This window comes from Oncorhynchus tshawytscha, linkage group LG22 (genome assembly GCF_018296145.1).
Source record: "Oncorhynchus tshawytscha isolate Ot180627B linkage group LG22, Otsh_v2.0, whole genome shotgun sequence".
Taxonomy (NCBI): domain Eukaryota; kingdom Metazoa; phylum Chordata; class Actinopteri; order Salmoniformes; family Salmonidae; genus Oncorhynchus; species Oncorhynchus tshawytscha.
Genome location: NC_056450.1, coordinates 29,190,859 through 29,211,098, shown reverse-complemented (window position 1 = coordinate 29,211,098; position 20,240 = coordinate 29,190,859). Strand labels below are relative to the sequence as shown.

At 42.1% G+C, this 20,240-nt stretch overlaps 2 protein-coding genes and 1 long non-coding RNA gene across 3 annotated transcripts; 1 reads left to right on the top strand and 2 right to left on the bottom strand.

Moving 5' to 3' along the window:
- Nucleotides 1–405: 405 nt before the first annotated feature.
- LOC112221467 lies at nt 406–3,010 on the bottom strand. Its single transcript, XR_002949038.2, has 4 exons — nt 2,677–3,010; nt 2,442–2,515; nt 1,148–1,268; nt 406–906 (listed from the first exon to the last, which is right to left on the bottom strand). It is a non-coding gene; the product is annotated as an uncharacterized LOC112221467 (long non-coding RNA).
- An 800-nt stretch (nt 3,011–3,810) lies between these two features.
- si:ch73-233m11.2 (NACHT, LRR and PYD domains-containing protein 3) lies at nt 3,811–13,669 on the top strand. The gene is made up of 9 exons (XM_024385027.2): nt 3,811–4,112; nt 4,417–6,046; nt 11,007–11,168; nt 11,508–11,681; nt 11,792–11,965; nt 12,124–12,297; nt 12,417–12,590; nt 12,743–12,910; nt 13,317–13,669. The coding sequence occupies exons 1-9, from the start codon at nt 4,085–4,087 to the stop codon at nt 13,384–13,386; spliced, it is 2,754 nt and encodes a 917-aa protein (XP_024240795.1). The 5' UTR covers nt 3,811–4,084; the 3' UTR covers nt 13,387–13,669.
- A 456-nt stretch (nt 13,670–14,125) lies between these two features.
- LOC112222283 (ceramide synthase 5) lies at nt 14,126–20,073 on the bottom strand. Its single transcript, XM_024385032.2, has 10 exons — nt 19,677–20,073; nt 17,887–17,989; nt 17,367–17,497; nt 17,205–17,262; nt 16,937–16,987; nt 16,686–16,778; nt 15,523–15,651; nt 14,884–14,990; nt 14,539–14,695; nt 14,126–14,299 (listed from the first exon to the last, which is right to left on the bottom strand). The coding sequence occupies exons 1-10, from the start codon at nt 19,847–19,849 to the stop codon at nt 14,138–14,140; spliced, it is 1,164 nt and encodes a 387-aa protein (XP_024240800.1). The 5' UTR covers nt 19,850–20,073; the 3' UTR covers nt 14,126–14,137.
- Between the last annotated feature and the right edge of the window lie 167 nt (nt 20,074–20,240).

The window sequence follows — 20,240 nt, the reverse complement described above, 5'->3', positions numbered from 1 at the left end:
ACTTATTTGACACATGCTATACATTACGAGGAGTCATTCACCTTTGGATGAAAGTGTCCTATATCAGTCAGGTTTTCACTGCAATCCATTAGGGAATCACATAATGACTGTGGACTCTATGAATAAACCTGCTCTTCAACATGTTTGGCTTGCAGTATGTTCGGCTTGCAGTCTTGCATCGGCAGTTATCTAGCTGCTGTGGTGATGACAGCAATACTGGAGGAGGTCCTTGGTAAACAGGATAGATTTAGTATTTTGTCAGGCCTTATTTATTCAATTTGCCAATGTCCCCCTTTCTGAAAATATAGAGACACCAAAAAAAAAAAAAAAGACTCACAAAGCAATCATCTATGAAGGAACAATATATTTTCTCATGCTATTTTAACTATCAGGGATTCAACAGTCTTACTTTCGTAAAATTGGTTTAATTTAATCAGGTATTTTTTCATACAGTATATGAACTGTTCACACACACAGACACATACTTGTATATATGGTTTATGAGGTCAATCAGTTTATAACATGATTTATGGGGACCCACCCTTCCCATGGTCCTATTGATGAAATACATTTTTTTATGTAGAAGATACATCGGACTTCAGATTTGTTCATAGGATCATATTGGAATAATACGCTTGTAAATACACACACACACTTCACATTTTACATTTTAGCAATTTAGCAGACACTGTTATCTAGAGTGACTTACAGGAGCAATTAGGGTTAAGTGCCTTGCTCAAGGGCCCAAGGACAGATTTTTCACCTAATCGGCTTGGGGATTCAAACCAAGAACCTTTCAGTTACTGGCCCGACGGTCTAAACCGCTAAGGTTTCTCCAGACTCAGATTTGATATCATTCTCCTTGCTTTTACTCTTGAGGAGGGCTGGATGGAGGGCAACTTCAACCTGAAAAACAAACACATTTCCCACACACACGCCTAGGTTGTAAAACGCAGTTAACACAACAGTTGTTTGGCACAAAATATTTACACAACCATTGTGTCAAATGCTTTGTTCATCAGTTTTACAATCTGAGTGTGTATGGTGGCCATTAAGGGAAAAAAAGACACTGAGTATTCAAGCTGTAATTTCAATAAGATTGAGATTTGTAAAGTCATATATTGGTTGGTGGTGACATATGACTTACTTTTCTTTTAGCCCCTTGGAGCATAGGGCTTCAATAGCATTGAGTAAGGGTTCAGCCCACAGGGTCCTGGAGACACGTGATGCATGCTGCCCCACCACGACAGCCAGCCTGGTCTCATAAACTAGACGTAACATAGTAATTGTAAATCCGGGACGCTCCAATTAGTATTATATGTTATGTTTGGTATGATTACATAAGACAGATGGTAACTTATGGCCAAAACAAAAGAAGGGTGGTTGGTCGGGGTAGATAGGTGGGCATATAATGTGAACTTCTAGCAACCTAAAGGTTGTAAGTTCAAATCTCATCAAGGACAACTTTAACATTTTAGCTAATTAGCAACTTTTCAACTACTTACTACTATTGAGCTACTTTGCAACTACTTAGCATGCTAGCTAACCCTAACCTTAACCATTCTAGCTAACCCTAATGTTAACCATTTTTGCTAACCTTAACCCTTTAACCTAACTCCTAAACTTAACCCTAGTATAACTAGCTAAAATTCGGAACATATCATACGTTTTTCAAATTCATAACATAGTGTACATTCATTTGGCAAATTCTGAAACATAGTGTGTGTTTTGCAAGTTCGTAACATATAATACGAATTGTAATTCGTAACATATCATACGAAATGAGTGATGGACATTCACAAAAAATACATACCATACCAACTTAACATATCATACTAAATGATGTCTCGGATTTACTTACAGAATTATACAAAATTCTCTGAGACCAGGTTGCGACACTGTACAGTCAGACACAAAATGATTGGCACCCTTGAGAAAGATGGTTCAACGGCGTCATGAACTTTACCCAGCACAAGGACATTTTTGCCAAAAACCTGGTTGCCTCCGTCAGGAGGCTGACTCTTGGCCGCAAGTGGATCTTCCAGCAACAAAATAACCCCAAGCACACATCAAAATATCGAAAGGTATTGAAAACAGGGGTGCCTTGTTAGACAAAATATTTTTCTCTAAGTAATTGTATTAATATAAAATAATAGAATTTCCCCAAATTTTTGAGCATACAACATTAGCTCAGTATTTGCACAATTTAATTTACACAGTCTTTTTTGCTCATCTTTATCAAGGGTGTTTTTTTGTGATTTCTGCGGCCAAAAATGCTTGATTTTGCGGCAGCTTTCTGAAATTCTACAATACATTTTGCGATGTTTTTTTCTCACATTAATTTCCTATAAAGCAATAAATAAAGTAATATGTGCTCAGTTTTAGGATGGTTTTAAGCAGAATACATAATACAAAAACAATTTTTGTCATAATCCACTCACACATTCAGTCACATACACCACTCCTCTCCATCAGGTTTGGGGCTTGATATCAACACAAGATGCACCTCCCGTTCCTGTATTAAGTTTTACAGAGAGTTAAAAACCGCAATGCTGACAAATTCCACTCAGTGCTTTGAGCAGCGCTCTCCATAGACAGACTGGGGAGAGCAGAGTGCCGACCACCCTAATAAAGCCAAGGTTAGCGGAGTAAAAATTTGAGTAAAACGCCACTCACCTTGATTCTTTCAGCGCTTGCCACAGTCTTCCCTGCTACCACTTCAGTCATGGCGATCTGCCGCTGCTGTGGGCACTGTTCTGACATTCTCATATGCTTTTCTGTGTATTGTCGACTTTCTCTAGTTTCCAAAAAAATGGAAATTGTTTTGCACGATCGTTAGCAGTTATTTTAGTTGGCAAATTATATTGATTTCTGTTCATTGTATTGGTCAAAATTGAGGGCTCTAGCATAATATGCCCTGATTGGTTGATTTTGCATTGAATTATAAGATCGCAGAATCCTGGAGGGACTGATTAATAGGCTAGGTTGTAGCAACCTGATGTAGCAAGCTGATGGGTATAGGGAAAATTTGAGGATCATGTAGTAGCCTAAATCTATCGATGTTACATTGAGCTGGGTGAATGGAATATGCATGGTAGTCATCCAATATGCTGTAATAGAAATACAAATAACGCTTATAAAAAAATAAAAAATCTTAAACGGCACCGACCGCAACTGAGTGGAACCGCCAACCGGATGCTTCACATTTATACATCCAGTGAAATATCTGGCTCATTGTTCTGTTTGTGGTAGCTATATATCTAACTATCTCTCTGTACCCATTTCTGATGATCCATTGATCTCATCTATGATGTCTTGATGGCTGGTGTCGGCAGCTACATGCACATATTTATTTTACAAATTGTTAGGACCAATGAGAGTAGAGCTACTGAATTTGGACATCATATACACATGTCAATATATGGCATTGCGTTGGCAGCCATATTGGACTTTATGTCCATTCCTGGAACCGGGACCACATTCCTCACCAGCACAGCAGTATCCTACTCGAGGGTATTCTTTCAAAGTGTATGTCAGATACTGAGTGTTGATAAATAGTCATTAGAAATAATATATTTTCCTATTTTCTACTGTATGTATGTTATTCATAATTCATTAATTAATTATGTGGTTGCTACATTCATAAAAACATTGAAATAAAAAAATGTCAACATATTTTCGCGGACCACCTGCAGTACCTCTAGGGGTCCTCGGACCCCCGTTTGAATACCCTTGCTCTATAGTATTGGCTGGCTGAAACCAATCACAGTATATGAAGGCTGAAACTAGTCGACCCTGCTGTCGTTAGGTGTTCCCGCATGTTCATTGGAATAAGTCGTTCCCAAAAAGGAGTTGTTGAATCTTGTCCATAAAGGATATTGCACATATCACTTCCTTCTTTTTCATCCTCTATTCTAGCTGCCACCCGGAACATATTGTACAGTTGCACAGATACACAATCGGCTGCGATTAGTTTTTATTCATTTGCTAAAACATACTGTTTCAATCCTCTGCCAAGCATTTTATTGCCTATTGTTCAGAACGAACGAAAGCACAGGACACCAGCGGGAATTATAGATACATTATGGCGACATCAAAGGATTGTTTTCAAAGTAAGTGTACGCCGCCCCATAACAATTTGATTTTCATGTAAATGTTGGCTACTTTGTGAAATCCATAGACATTAAAACCAGGTGCAACAGCCTAGAAAAACTGTAAACTGCAATATGGTTTACCTTATAGTGAAAAATGTATTTGCATGCTTGTTTTCGCATGCCTGTGCGTCTGTGTTTACTTTGTGCTCCAATATGTGTGTGCCGACTTTGCGTTGATGCGCGTGCATGTGCTGGCGTCACCTAACAATGTCCCTCTGTTTCTCAACGTTCCTTTTTTCAAACTGCTGTTTTCTCTCGACAGCTGTCCACACGTTGCACAAGGAAGCACTGCTGGCCCATAGAAAGCAGAAGTCAGAGGACACATCAACCCTTCTTGGAGGCCAGTTGCCAAATAAAGTTGTGCATGATAACAATTACATTCCGCTCATGACTACTGATCCTGATGTGTCAGAAAAACAGATGCAAGAGAAACCACAGTCATTTCAACATGCCATTCTAATTGCATTGCCTGAAGATAGACACCAGCCAAAACCTGTTATAGTGGTTGGTCCAGCTGGAGTTGGCAGAACCACTGCCCTGGAGAAGCTAGTAGTGGACTGGGCCACTGGCAAACATCTCCAGCACTTTTCCTGTGTCTTCCATTTCACGTTCAGGGATCTGAATGCCCATAAAGGGGTGCTGTCTCTGCAGGCATTGCTGCTTCAGTGCTACAGTCACCTTTCCCCTGAGTCCCTGGCTCTAGTCCTGCAGAATCCAAAGTCTCTGCTGTTTCTGTTTGATGGGCTGGATCAGTACCAGCACAGCCTGGAACCCCCCACATCCCTGGCCCTCTGCTCGGACCCTCAGCAGCCAGCCTCAGTCTCTATGCTAGTGGCCAGCCTGGTGCATGGAACTCTGCTGAAAGGGGCAGCCATACTGCTGACCTCAAGGCCTACCGCAGCCAGTCTTGAGTCTCTAGACGGCTACCGCTTGGAGCTGTTGGGGTTTCTGAAACCCCAGAGGAAGGCCTATTGTGAAAGGTTCTTCTCTGATCCAATTGTAGCCAGTCAAGCGTTTGAGAACATAGAAAGGACAATGGGGTTCTATGATTTCTGCACCTCTCCTAGATTCTGCTGGACGACTTGTTCCATTTACAAGTCTCTAATGGAGGCTGGAGAGATTCTTCCTGAGACACTAACCCAGGTGTTTGTTTATATCACCGTCCACCTTATTCGGGCACTGTCATTGGACACGACCAATGCCAGAGACCTGGTGACCTCCCTGGGTAGAATGGCTTCCCATTGCTGTCTTGGCCCGGATTCAACCTGCTCCAAAGAAGAAATGGCCTCCACTGATGTACAACAGTTCCTAACAACTCCAACATCACTGAAAGATTTCCTGCACGTTGATGGTGATCTGGAATCGGACAACTGCATTTTCTCCTTCCACACCCAGAAGATCCAAGAGTTTTTCTTGGCTGCATCCTTCTACTTAGACGAGTCAGAAGCAGTGAGTGTGGAAGAGATGTTGGAGAACCATGAGGGTTGTGTAGAGTTTCTCGACCTTTACCTGGCAGGGCTTTGTGAGCCCTCTCAGAGGAAGCCTCTGGAATCTGAACTGGGAGAGTTCAACACTGACCACATCATGGACTTCAGCAGCTGGTTTAAAAGCACCTCTCGGAAGGCACTGGAGAGCTATCACACAGACAGACACCTCCATTACTTTCATCTGCTCCATCAACGTCAGAATGAGAAGCTGGTGAAGGAGATCATCATTCCGTCTGCCCGTGGCATCAGCTATGGAGTTCTGGGTGTACATGACTGTGTGTCTCTCAGCTACATAGTGACATGTCTGGGGGAATGGGATCAGCTGAATCTGTACAGCAGCAAGGATTTAACTGAGGAAAAAGCCAACCTTTTGGTTCCTGCCATACGTCTCTCTCATAAAATAATGTGAGTAATTGAGGAAACAGAAAATCAATGTGATTTGTTGTCTAGTATTTTGCTGCTAGTAAGTGTGACCCAATTTAGTTTGGTAAATTATATGGTACAGTGGCAATCAATACCTCTCGTCTGCAACTAGAAAGTAAAACAGAAACCTAAAGCATGTTTTTCCAATCCTACCACTGTGGGACCACATACATACAGTGCCTTGCGAAAGTATTCGGCCCCCTTGAACTTTGCGACCTTTTGCCACATTTCAGGCTTCAAACATAAAGATATAAAACTGTATTTTTTTGTGAAGAATCAACAACAAGTGGGACACAATCATGAAGTGGAATGACATTTATTGGATATTTCAAACTATTTTAACAAATCAAAAACTGAAAAATTGGGCGTGCAAAATTATTCAGCCCCCTTAAGTTAATACTTTGTAGCGCCACCTTTTGCTGCGATTACAGCTGTAAGTCGCTTGGGGTATGTCTCTATCAGTTTTGCACATCGAGAGACTGAAATGTTTTCCCATTCCTCCTTGCAAAACAGCTCGAGCTCAGTGAGGTTGGATGGAGAGCATTTGTGAACAGCAGTTTTCAGTTCTTTCCACAGATTCTCGATTGGATTCAGGTCTGGACTTTGACTTGGCCATTCTAACACCAGGATATGTTTGTTTTTGAACCATTCCATTGTAGATTTTGCTTTATGTTTTGGATCATTGTCTTGTTGGAAGACAAATCAGTCTCAGGTCTTTTGCAGACTCCATCAGGTTTTCTTCCAGAATGGTCCTGTATTTGGCTCCATCCATCTTCCCATCAATTTTAACCATCTTCCCTGTCCCTGCTGAAGAAAAGCAGGCCCAAACCATGATGATGCCACCACCATGTTTGACAGTGGGGATGGTGTGTTCAGGGTGATGAGCTGTGTTGCTTTTACGCCAAACATAACGTTTTGCATTGTTGCCAAAAAGTTCAATTTTGGTTTCATCTGACCAGAGCACCTTCTTCCACATGTTTGGTGTGTCTCCCAGGTGGCTTGTGGCAAACTTTAAACAACACTTTTTATGGATATCTTTAAGAAATGGCTTTCTTCTTGCCACTCTTCCATAAAGGCCAGATTTGTGCAATATATGACTGATTGTTGTCCTATGGACAGAGTCTCCCACCTCAGCTGTAGATCTCTGCAGTTCATCCAGAGTGATCATGGGCCTCTTGACTGCATCTCTGATCAGTCTTCTCCTTGTATGAGCTGAAAGTTTAGAGGGACGGCCAGGTCTTGGTAGATTTGCAGTGGTCTGATACTCCTTCCATTTCAATATTATCGCTTGCACAGTGCTCCTTGGGATGTTTAAAGCTTGGGAAATCTTTTTGTATCCAAATCCGGCTTTAAACTTCTTCACAACAGTATCTCGGACCTGCCTGGTGTGTTCCTTGTTCTTCATGATGCTCTCTGCGCTTTTAACGGACCTCTGAGACTATCACAGTGCAGGTGCATTTATACGGAGACTTGATTACACACAGGTGGATTGTATTTATCATCATTAGTCATTTAGGTCAACATTGGATCATTCAGAGATCCTCACTGAACTTCTGGAGAGAGTTTGCTGCACTGAAAGTAAAGGGGCTGAATAATTTTGCACGCCCAATTTTTCAGTTTTTGATTTGTTAAAAAAGTTTGAAATATCCAATAAATGTCGTTCCACTTCATGATTGTGTCCCACTTGTTGTTGATTCTTCACAAAAAAATACAGTTTTATATCTTTATGTTTGAAGCCTGAAATGTGTCAAAAGTTTGCAAAGTTCAAGGGGGCCGAATACTTTCGCAAGGCACTGTACATACAAATAATCAAACAAATTATGTATCTACTGTAACGACCCTGGTTTATAAGTGTGGATCGCAATACTACTATTCTACAGCTATACATATTACTGCCTGGTATGGCAACAGCTTGGCCTCCGACCGCAAGACACTACAGAGGGTAGTGCGTACGGCCCAGTACATCACTGGGGCCAAACTTCCCGCCTTCCAGGACTTCTACACCAGGCGATGTCAGAGGAAGGCCCTAAAAATTGTCAAAGACTCCAACCACCCTAGTCATAGACTGCTCTCGCTGCTACCGCAGGGCATGCGTTAAGTGCTAAGTCTAGGTCCAAAAGACTTCTTAACAGCTTCTACCCCCAAGCCATAAGACTCCTGAACAGCTAATCAAATGGCTACCCAAACTATTCGCATCCCCCCCCCTCTCTCTTTTACGCTGTTGCTACTCTGTTTATTATCAATGCATAGTCACTTTAACTCTACCTACATGTACATATTACCTCAATTACCTTGATTAACCAGTGCCCCCACACATTGACTCTGTACCGGTACCCCCTGTATATAGCCTCGCTATTGTTATTTTACTACTGCTCTGTAATTATTTGTTACTTTTATTTTACTTTTTTTTACTTAACACGTATTTTTTTCTTAACTGCATTGTTGGGCTTATATTAAGGGCTTGTAAGTAAGCATTTCACTGTAAGGTCTACTACACCTGTTGTATTCGGTGCATGTAGGGGCTCCCGAGTGGCACAGCAGTCTAAGGCACTGCATGTTAGTTCTAGAGGTATCACTACAGACCCTGGTTCGATCCCAGGCTGTATCACAACCGGCCATGATTGGGAATCCCTCAGGGACTCAGCATTGTCTGGGTTAGGGGAGGGTTTGGCTGGGGTCATTGTAAAATAAGAATTTGTTCTTAACTGACTTGCCTAGTCAAGTAATGGTAAAATAAATCAAAATGATCTCAACCAGCTTCATGGTGGAATGGAATGCATTTCAATTAACAGGTGTGCCTTGTTAAGAGTTAATATGAGGAATTTCTTTCCTTAATGCTTTTGAGCCAATCAGTTGTGTTGTGACAAGGTAGGGTGGTATACAGAAGATGGCCCTATTTGGTAAAAAAACGTCCATATTACTTTAATCATATTACATCATTACTTTAAGATGTGAAGGTCAGTCAATCTGTACATTTCAAGAACCATCAAGCAGTTGCAAAAACCATCAAGCTCTATGATGAAACTGTCTCTCATGAGGACCGCCACAGGAAAGGAAGACCCAGAGTTACCTCTGCTGCAGAGGATACGTTCATTAGAGTTAACTACACCTCAGATTGCAGCCCAAATAAATGCATCACGGAGTTCAAGTAACAGACACATCTCAACATCAACTGTTCAGAGGAGACTGCGTGAATCAAATCAAATGTTATTTGTCACATGCGCCAAATACAACAGGTATAGATCTTACAGTGAAATTCTTACTTAGAGCATTGGACTAGTAACCGGAAGGTTACAAGTTCAAACCCCTGAGCTGACAAGGTACAAATCTGTCATTCTGCCCCTGAACAGGCAGTTAACCCACTGTTCCTAGGCCGTCATTGAAAATAAGAATGTGTTCTTAACTGACTTAAATAAAGGTAAAATATATATATATATAATATATATATATTTTAAAGCTCTTAACCAATGATGAAGTTCTAAGAAAATACCTAAAAAATAAAAATTAAGAAAAAAGTAAGCGATTAAAAAAACAAATAATGAAGAGCAGCAGTGAATAACAATAGCAGGGCTCAATACAGGGGGTACCGGTACAGAGTCAATACAGGGGGTACCGGTACAGAGTCAATGTGCGGGGGCACCGGTGTCAAGGTAATTGAGAAAATTATGTACATGCAGGTAGGGATGTTAAAGTGGCTATGCATAGATAATAACAGAGAGTAGTAGCAGCATGGGGGGGTGCAAATAGTCTGGGTAGCCATTTGATTAGTTGTTCAGGAGTCTTATGGCTTGGGGGTAAAAGCTGTTGAGAAGACTCTTGGACTCCGGTATTGCTTGCCGTGCAGTAGCAGAGAGAACAGTCTATGACTAGGGTGGCTGGAGTCTTTGACGATTTTTAGGACCTTCCTCTGACACCGCCTGGTATAAAGGTCCTGCATGGCAGGAAGCTTGTCCCCGGTGATTTACTGGGCCATACGCACTACCCTCTGTAGTATCTTGCGGTCAGAGGCCGAGCAGTTGCCATACCAGGCAGTGATGCAACCTGTCAGGATGCTCTCGATGGTGCAGCTATAAAATCTTTTGAAGATCTGAGGACCCATGCCAACTCTTTTCAGTCTCCTGAGGGGAAATAGGTTTTGAATCAGACCTTTATGGTCGAATTGCTGCAAAGAAACCACAACCGGCTGTGATTGGGAGTCCCATAGGGCGGCGCACAATTGGCCCAACGTCATCCGGGGTAGGCCGTCATTGTAAATAAGAATTTGTTCTTAACTGACTTCCCTAGTTAAATAAAGGTTAAACAAATAAAACATGTGACAATTAAAATATGATTTGATTTTCTGTCGCGAACAAATGATCTGTAATTACTGTTCCTTTTCAGATAGTGTGTAATTACTGTTCCTTTTCAGATAGTGGAAAGAGACATATTACAGTATGATTTACTGTATGCATTGTATGTAGGTTACATTGTATAAATTAATTCCAAAACATTTACCTAACAAAAATGTTAAATTTTGTACAATTTTAACAGTACTTTAAAGGGGAAATTAGCAGTTGCTACATTTATTTTAGGACTTATAAGTTAATGATATATACCCGTTGATTCTTGGAAGAATATAAATGCCTCATGATTTTAGTACAACTGTCTTACCCCATCAGAACCCCAAATAAAAGCTTATTTTACTCCCATGTTCGTAAACAACAATTGGAAACAAACACTAGCCTCAACATGGTTAAAACTATAATTTTGATATCATGGATGGTCAGTCCTTGTATCCATAGCCCTGTCTATGAATTTGATCATTTCTCCAGCTCCATTACTCAGCTTTTTCCCAAAACTGGTGGGGTGGCTGTTTTGTTATTGTTTCAACTGCGTATTTTCCCTTTAAAGCATCACCAGAGCTGCATACACACGCACATCTTTTCATCTGTTTTGTCCACAGCCTGGTTCAGAGCTCTCTTAGTGCTGGGGCTCTCGCTCATCTGGCCTCGGCCTTCAGCCAGGGAAGGACCACAGAGCTGGATATGTCCTACAACCCCATGGGTGACACAGGCTTCAAAGTTCTTTGCACAGGACTTGGGGACTGCAACATACAAACATTAAAGTGAGTTCCATCTTACTTCACAGAATATGACATTTACAGTGTTTGCATCATGCCATTCAAATGTAATGCACAATCTAATATTGATGGCAGTGTTACAGTAAATTACGATTTCAAAATGTTCTCAACTTCAATAGGTTATTGAAGACGAGGTCCCATACTACTCATACACGGAATATAAAGCATTTAAAACATATGACACCATAAACTTAATTATAACACTATTATAATTGCCTTATAACAGGGTTGTATTGGCATTTGGCGCATGCTATTGAATTACATAATAGTGAAGTCACTTGGTCTGTTTGTTGTATCTAAATGGATGATGATTGGTTTCTGTAGACTTCCAGTGTGCGGGTTAACAGAGGCTTGCTGTGGGGACCTGGTGGCTGTCCTGACCTCAGAGAAATCACATCTCCGCGTGTTGGAGCTGAGGGGGAATCCTTTCCATGACCAGGGGCTCAGGAAGCTGAGCCATGCACTGGGAAGCCCTCACTGCAAACTGCAGGAGCTTCAGTATGTACTCTAGCAAAGATATTGTATTGGTATCATTTTGGAAGAAGAATACATCTATGATTGACAGTTCAAATATCATTATTAGCCTGTAATTAGTTGACTTTGTGAAGGTTACCGAGGTGTGAGTTGACGGGGGGGTCCATGGAGGCCTTGTCAACTGCACTGTGCGTTGGCCAATCAGAGCTGAGAATACTGAACCTGGCACAGAACTGCCTCACCGACCAGGGGGTGGATTGGCTGGCCAAGGCACTCCAATATCCCTGCTGCCAACTGCAAAGCCTGATGTAAGGACCAGATAGATAACCGATGCTGTTAATATAGTTATAATATCTCACTCAAGTCTCTAGGACAAATAAAAAACAACACATTGCTCAGATTTGGAGATGTGTGATATGACATGGAGTATCTCTCCTGATTCCCTCTCTGCTCTATCCCTTGCCAGATTGTTTGATAATGAGTTGACAGCTGCGTGTTGTGCTGGTGTGGCTGAGGCCTTGCAGTCAGAAGGCTGTAGGCTGTCTGAGCTGGATCTGTCTGTGAATGCATTGGGCCAGGAGGGGGCACTGCAGCTGTGTAAGGCCCTCAACAAGCCTGGACACCCACTGGAGAAACTGCGGTACTACAGTCCACAGAATACTTATGTATTGTGTATTATCTGTTGTAGTCTGGGGACCCCCTTGGAAACGAGACAATTCATGCCTTTGTATCAGAACCAATTAGGGTTTTCTGTTGCAGCTTGGTCCGCTGTGAGTTGACTCCCCTGGTCTTCAAGGAGTTGGGCATTTTGCTGAGCAGTGGGACCTCTGGACTGAGAACACTGTCTGTGGGCCTGAACAAAATAGGAGACGAAGGAGCCAAACACCTCTGGGTCGCACTGGGAGACAAACGGTGCAGTCTGGAGCACCTGGAGTAAGTGAACAGACAGTGTGTGTCGCCAGACCGGTTTTGCTTTGCTGCGGATCAGTGTAACACTTGAATCCTCATATGTCACATCAAAGATTTAGAGGTATATACCAAGGCTTAAGTCCTTGGCAAAACTTAGATAATGGTGTGTGTTACAGTGTTGAGATGATCCAGCTGACAGATGCCTGTGTTGGAGACCTGAGTGTGGCGGTGAGGGCCAGTGGCTCCCTGAAGAGCCTGGTCCTGAAGAACAACCATCTGACTGACACCTCAGTCCCAGCCCTGGTCCAAGTCATGCAGGATAGTCGCACCATGCAGAAGATGAAGTGAGTGAGCCAAGTAGTGGTGGACTCCACCGATACATTGTAGTAGTATTGATGGTTCTCTATACAATAGTATTCATGTTTTAGTGTTCAGTGCGATTTATTTTGATAGGACCACACCAGAGGCTAGTGGGTGGAGCTTTAGGACAGGCTCATTGTAATGGCTGCAATAAATGTTAGTCAAACATGTGGTTTCCATGTTTGATGTGTTCGATACGCTCCAAAGAAATCCATTCCAGCCATTACAATGAGCCCGACCTCCTATAGCTCCTTTCACAATCTCCTCTGTACCACACGTTAAAGACACGTTGTTTCGTAATCCCTACTGCTGTTGTGAAATTTGTGCTATCACAATTTGTCATGTGAAAAGTGTAAGGGTTCTTCTGACATTTGCCTTCGTCTCTTTCAGTCTGCAGTATAACGACTTCAGTGAAGACATGTTTGAGATGATGGACCAGTGTGCAAAAATCAAATACTAAACAAATGACCTTTGAAAAATGTCACCACCAAAAAAAACTTGACTACTTTAGCCTGAGAAGGCTAAATAAAAACCAATCCATTGACAGTATTTGTTTGATCCCTCCATTCTTTCTATTAGAATAGAGTTACATGACAATGGGCTTCAAACAGCCATGGGCTGAACGGTGTCTGATAGTGAACACATTCATGAGGTTACTTGAGTGCCATTGCTAAAGTTTTGGTTGTCAAAAGATGTTAACTAATGATGTGGTTCAAATAAAGGTTTTTAATGAGAAAAATACAGATAATTTCTACTTTATTTTTTCCCCTCAGATGAGGGGAGGCAGCATATTCAGTAAGGCACACAATCTCTTACAACCATTAAAATATCACCGGTTTCATCTATAAAGCTCTCTCCAAGTAAAAAAAGTGAGTTATCAAAACGACATTGTAGAAATGAAGAAGCAGTATTTGACCGGTAACTTTATGAAAACTTTCCTCCCCTATTTCTACTATAAGCAAAGGCAATGTTGTAAACTTGATACAAAGAAACACACAGTGATAAATAGGAGGTCCTCAAGGCAGCAAACATTGTCAATTTTATCATCGTCTTCACAACCCACACCAGTCCTGAGAGGGTTTGTTTTTCTGAAAGTGAAAGAAGAGTTGAAGTTCAGTTAAACAGAGCTGGGACCCATTTAAGTGGCACACAGCAGAGGGGACCCATTTCAGAGACCTCCATGTCCAGTTCATAATCACCTCTCCCTGTGTTCAGTGGTCTTTTGTTCCACCTTTGGCGAAGCCATTGGTCCCGTTCTCTTTTTTTGGTGATTGCTCGCTACCGTTGGGATGTGACTTGTTCCTGCTCTTGACATTGGTGTCAGTCTCCTCTTCTGAGCTGCTCTCGATGTCACTGCGGTCATCCTTCGCCACCTTTTAAAAAGGGACAGAGTTTGTGCTCAGTAACAATGAATAGTCTGCAAAGGAATCAGATCTACGTATTACTGTTTTTCCTCCCTAAACCTAAACAGGTGGTCTGTGTAAAAGGACAAACGTTTCGATATTGGCAATGTTTATTTTTTTTTAGGTCTACAACGTTAGCATATTACACAAACTATCACTGTTGCTACCATAGGTTCACTATTATTCAGACGGAGTAAAGTTAAACACACCTTGCCCTTGAATATGGCTTTGATGGCGATTCTAGCGATGAGGTAGAACCAGAAGACATGAAGAGACTGCAGGACCAGAAGCAGGCCGTTCAACAGCCACCAGGACCTGTACGGACCGACAATCTCCCAGCTCTCCACCAGCACACTGTATATGATCCTTCAACACACACAACCAAGCACACGCGTTACCAGGGCACAGTCACAAGGAGACGCCAAAGAGCCAAATCCTTTTGTAGAAATCAAATTAATTATACATCTATCCTATAGTGCTGAGGACAGAATGGCTGGAGTTAGATAACGCAGCTCTGTGCCTTGTTGCATAATTCAATATGTACCCCCCCTTACCAAAAGGGATAGATGACAAGTCGCGTGATGAAGAAGACGATGCTGAATACTACAAAGCCGGTGTCACAAATCCGCTGGTACTTTGCATAATTGGCCAACTTGGCCAACTTGGGGGGGAAGGAAATGAAGACACATGAGTACAGATAGCAAACCAGCAAACATGTTTAATTCTCCTTCAATGACACCTCTCGCTGCACCTTGGTAAACAGACATGTTAAACAGTCAGATTCCAGTTAAACAGGTATGAACTAAGTGCAGCAGTAGTGCATACAGCTGTTCAAACACAGAGTAAACACACGCCAGGGTGAAACCCCGTACTCTCACACCCACAGACCATAAATAATATTTCAGTTGTGTGTGGAACCACCTCAGCCCGTAAAAAGACAGCTCTACACATACAGTATAGCATAGGCCAAAGCCAAATATTTAGAAAAGAAAATACCTTTTTGAATATTGTTCTAATTCTAGACATTCAGTTACATAGCATTGTTTAAATATTCCCCATGCAATGTTAATGAGGAGCTAACATGGCTGCCACAGAATGTTGAAGTGTCATGTAAGTACATCAAAATGCAGAAACCGCATTGGCCAACTCTCTAAATACATGGCTCTGGTATAGGCACTTGACATTTTATCTACCTCCAGCACGATGTCGGAGGCATCATGGACACACATGACCATAGTGCCTATTCGCAGCATGTTGTTACAGTAGGAGAAGGTGATGAGAGTTATGGTGGCCAGGTGATGGACAAACATGATGAGGAAATCCTGTCAGAGGACAAAGGTAAACAAAGAAATAGAGGGATAGATAGAGGTAGACAAGGGGGGAGAGAGGGGGAGGGGAAAATATTTACACACATGCCATTTCATTCCAATAAAACACATAGAATTACTGAGTGAGTGAAACCAAGGTCACAACAACCTGGTCTATTAAACCATCCCAACAAGTTCATTGACCTGACACAATGTCGTCACCAGCTTTTAAAAAGGCTGCATCTGCTTGGCAATGAGAATTCTTCCACACATGATTAATGATCTCCTAGAAACTTCACCAGATACTTTTAGTTATATATTAAACTAGATCGCATGTACTGAGTATATTTAACTTGAAACGACTTATATGATTTTGCAATGTGTTGGTCTTCATTGCTCCTGCTTAAGGATCTTTGCATTTGTAATGATGTACAAAGATGCTAGGGTCAAACATAAGAGTATTGGAAAACTTTACAACATGCAAAACTTGCTAAGTGATACAAATAAAAAATCTTCCTTTCCCCTTGACCCACTACCAGAGAACAGTACAGTGCTAATGTAATTCTACCTCTTCCAGCAGCACCCATGTGACAATGGATTAGGTCTACTCTCAGTAGGATTGGACTCTGGGCTAGTGCTTCATACATAAACTCCTGTCCCAAACTATGCCTCTATAGAAACTCACTGCTGCGTCTAACCTGTTCATCAGAGTTCACACAGTATCGTAGGCCTTTAATACAAAACAATAATTACCTTGCTAACCTATAGTGAGGCAAAAGTGTCTCTGAAATGAAGTAACGAAAACAGGACATACTGGTAACAGTTCTTGCTAAACGACCAAAGACTTTCCAGAAAATCAAGTGGATTTAAATGGCTTGCATACCAGCTACAATAGATTGGCCAATTAGCATGAATGAAAGCCACTGACTGAAGTGGTGGTAGGATTAGTGTTTTTGAGAGAGGGGAGCACAATAGCTGCAGTCTCAATGTCCACCTACCCCACTACAAGTCCACCCACCGTGCCCCTCCAAACCAGTCACCTGGCTCACCTTCCTTTTGATGTCTGTAAACTGGGAGAACATGAGGGACCAGTAGAAGGCCAGCTCCGCTACATAGTAGTTGTACTGGCCAGGACTCAGTGTCTGTGGAGCAAGGAAGAACAATAACACGGTAATCCTTAGCAAAAGTGGGCCATATTGAGAACATGAACAACCCCTAGGGTTAGGAATTGAATCTTCATCTGTTGACTATTTAGATGAATGATCATAGTATATAGGTACTTGGTATGTAGATCCTTCACCTGAAATGGGTAGTTGTACCAGCATTGCCGTGTGTCCCACATCCAAGGAGACTAGAGGAGGACATGCACATGTCAAAGATAATCAAAGAGGATAACAATGCTTATCAATAGGACTTCCTCTTGAAAGCGATCTGCATAGTCAGCATGTTATTCTTATTGTTACTTTCTTTCCTAAAGTAACAACACTTTTAAAAGGGCTCAATTTAAAGTGTGTTTGAATTATATTAAAGTTATTTAGTGTAGTGCAGTAGAAGTCAATTCAACTCACCACCCACAGATAGCGAATTGCATAGGTAAATATACCGGTATAAAATGTCAACCTCCACCTATGATGCAAAACAAACAGCAAAGGAAACATAAAGAAACAGAACAGCAATGCTGAAGCTAGTGCATCTAGATTGATTAAGATTAAGATTGATTCAGAACCTACATGCTCTCGCAGAACTTTGTGAGTGTACTGGGCTTGTCCTGGTTCCTCCGGAGTCGGAACCATCTCTGGACTTTCCGCACATCCCAGTCCAGCTGCTTAGAGAGCCCCTCGACCCGCCGCGATTCTGGACTCTGAGGAAAAGGCGCAGGAGACACAGAGACACTGCGTTAGAGTCAAAAACACTACATTGCTGCCCTGCTAAACAAGTCAAAGGAAAGTTGGCTACAGACAAAACAGACTGGCATCTAACAGAGCTAATTGGCTTTGGACAGTAACCAACAAATTCTGATCACACTTTCCCGAGTAGCAAGTAAAAATCAAGTTCACCAGCGTGGAATACATCTACGATAGGTTGGATTTTTATCATTTCCACTAATCCACTTGCATTTACAGAACATCCCGTTAATTTACATGTGGTGAATTGCTTTTACATCGTGAGCAATAACATAAGAAACATTTCAGGTCACAATGCTGCATTTGCCCACCCAGCAGCAGTATATGAGACCAATGCTTTAAGTACCGTTGTGGATGTAAACACCCTCTCCAGGACAGCGTTGGGCTGGGCTCGTCGGCTCTCTCCAGCCTGAATCTGAAGTATGTTGGCACAGGGCTTGGCTACTAGCCTAAACACACACACAGCACCAGAGAGAGAGAGACATATTAAACATGGACACAGGGTTGGCTCTGTAGTACCAGCAGTTCTCCAGAAACGTCAGCAGAGAAGATCATGGCTTTCACCACGGGCCTATTCCACAAACAGACACGGCACCTTCACAGTTTACCCACAAATGTACTTTATGTGCAGTGGGTGTGTGTGTGTAAGAGAAAAGCAGTTAGAATGAGAAAGGGATGTGGAGGAAAACAGACAGTCAGAGGGAGAGTATGAGGAGGAATGTAGCACTAACTCTAAACAGAGGAGGCTGATGAGCTGTCATGTGAGAGGGCGGTGGGTCAGGAGGAGAAAGCTCCTAGCTGAGACTGAGACAGACACTAACCAGCAAACTGAGGTCTATCACAAGACCTCCCCGACCTCAGTGTACTGCCTCTTTGACCCATTCAAACAACATTCACTTCCTTCCTATCACACAATCCAATGTACTACCTAGGCCTAAACATATGCCCAGCTAACATTTCAGAAAGCATCTGTTCAGGAGAGGCCTTGCTATGCAGAGAATTCAAATTACCTATTTGGATAAGCAGACTGCCAGCATCCAATTCTACTGCGGTACACAGAAGAGAACACCAGTAGTGCATATCATCAATAATCTTGTTTTTCCCAATCCTTCAACCTCATTTACAATAATCTGAAAACATATGGATAATTAATAGAAAGCAGGTGGGGCAGTAGGTAGCCTAGTGGTTAGAGCTTTGGGCCAGTAACCAAAAGGTTGCTAGATTGAATCCCCCAGCTGACAAGGTAAACATCTATGTTTCTGCCCCTGAACAAGGCAGTTAACCCACTGTTCCTATGAATTTGTAATTAACTCACTTGCCTAGTTAAATCAAGGTTAAATAAAATACAAATATGGATAGACACATCGACTGTTGACTTTTACCAGTTCCGTTGCTTATTTCACATCAACAGTCAAAAGGGACACAAAGATAAGGACTTTGAAAGAAAAGGACACAGAGAGAAGAGACATTTTAGACGTTAGAGATGCACACAATATAATCCAATGGCCATGTCACTTGCAGCAGTCAATTTGCGTGAACTTCGTCCCTCTACAAAGATTAGCATCAGTGCAGCTGACCAAATTACTCGCGAGATTGTATTTATTGGTTACAGAGATTACTCAAAGCCTGGTTACTAAGTGACTCTGGCGTTTAATATGACACAGGTCAATGAAGCCAGAAGGGTTACTGTTTCTCTCACACCAGTGGCACAATTTTTTCCCCCTAAATTAGGCTACCCTTCAGGTTAAACAAGACACCTATGATCCAAACGTATACTCAATGGCTATTCGTAGCCTACTTTTGGCCTACACACAGTAGCATAGTAATAATATTATCCACAATAGTGTTTGTGTCAATAGTCTAAATGATATAGACTAGAGTAGTGTTGGGGACCTATCATCAGAAAACAATGCCTCCTTATAGGCCTATCATGGCCCAAGGGCAGTTCGCTAATTAGTTCCTCTGACTGGCACTTACTAAACGCGCGCACACAAACACACACACACTACACACACAATCAGTTTAGCCAAGGACTTGGTCTTGGTTTATACCGCTAAATCTTTGACACATATCAAATACGGAAATCTTTTGTTTACAAAGACAAGTCAATACACGTTACTTTGTTACATAGCCTACCTCTCAAATAACACCCTGACAGCCAACACGCCAAAAGCAAGCGGTAAGCATGAGAGTAGCTGGTCAGCTCTGGGGTACTCCTCTCCTGGTGGTGGGTGCTCGAGTTCCGCCCAAGTAACATTCGGTGGAAGCCAGAAACTCTCACTCCAAAACCAAGCTGAGAGCGAATTCATTTTGTGGTGATTCCGGTCCTTCTCAGAACAAAAAAAAACAATATGTTGTGTGTAGCTGTGCGAGGGAGAATCCACCTGTTTCAGGCACTACTTTGGTAGACTTCCCATAAGTGTGTGGAGCTAGAGAGTCTGCTACTCCTGGATAAGTTGAGGAAGTAGGCTAGGTGCGCGGTGTCACCTCCTTCTTCCCCAGCACCATCAGCTCACTGGCATTTTTGGAAACTCTCATTCCCATGAGACCGCGTAGTCACGACGATACATTACAGGTAACGCCCATAACTGGCAACGCCCACGATGTGTCAGAGTTTCGAGCATCCCTTTGTTTGTCATGAATTGCATAATAACTAGCTTACGCAAAACTAAAAACAATAATGTTAGCAATAATAAAAAA

What these genes read in the sequence shown, in the direction of transcription:
- si:ch73-233m11.2 (XM_024385027.2), top strand. Translation starts at nt 4,085, where the DNA reads ATGGCGACATCAAAGGATTGTTTTCAAA. An exon ending in ATCAAAGGATTGTTTTCAAA is followed by an intron (nt 4,113 to 4,416) that starts GTAAGTGTACGC and finishes TTCTCTCGACAG; the next exon opens with CTGTCCACACGTTGCACAAG. An exon ending in CGCACCATGCAGAAGATGAA is followed by an intron (nt 12,911 to 13,316) that starts GTGAGTGAGCCA and finishes CGTCTCTTTCAG; the next exon opens with TCTGCAGTATAACGACTTCA.
- LOC112222283 (XM_024385032.2), bottom strand. Translation starts at nt 19,849, where the DNA reads ATGAATTCGCTCTCAGCTTGGTTTTGGAGTGAGAGTTTCTGGCTTCCA. An exon ending in CAATTCGCTATCTGTGGGTG is followed by an intron (nt 16,988 to 17,204) that starts GTGAGTTGAATT and finishes GTCCTCCTCTAG; the next exon opens with TCTCCTTGGATGTGGGACAC. An exon ending in TTACAGACATCAAAAGGAAG is followed by an intron (nt 15,652 to 16,685) that starts GTGAGCCAGGTG and finishes GTCCTCTGACAG; the next exon opens with GATTTCCTCATCATGTTTGT.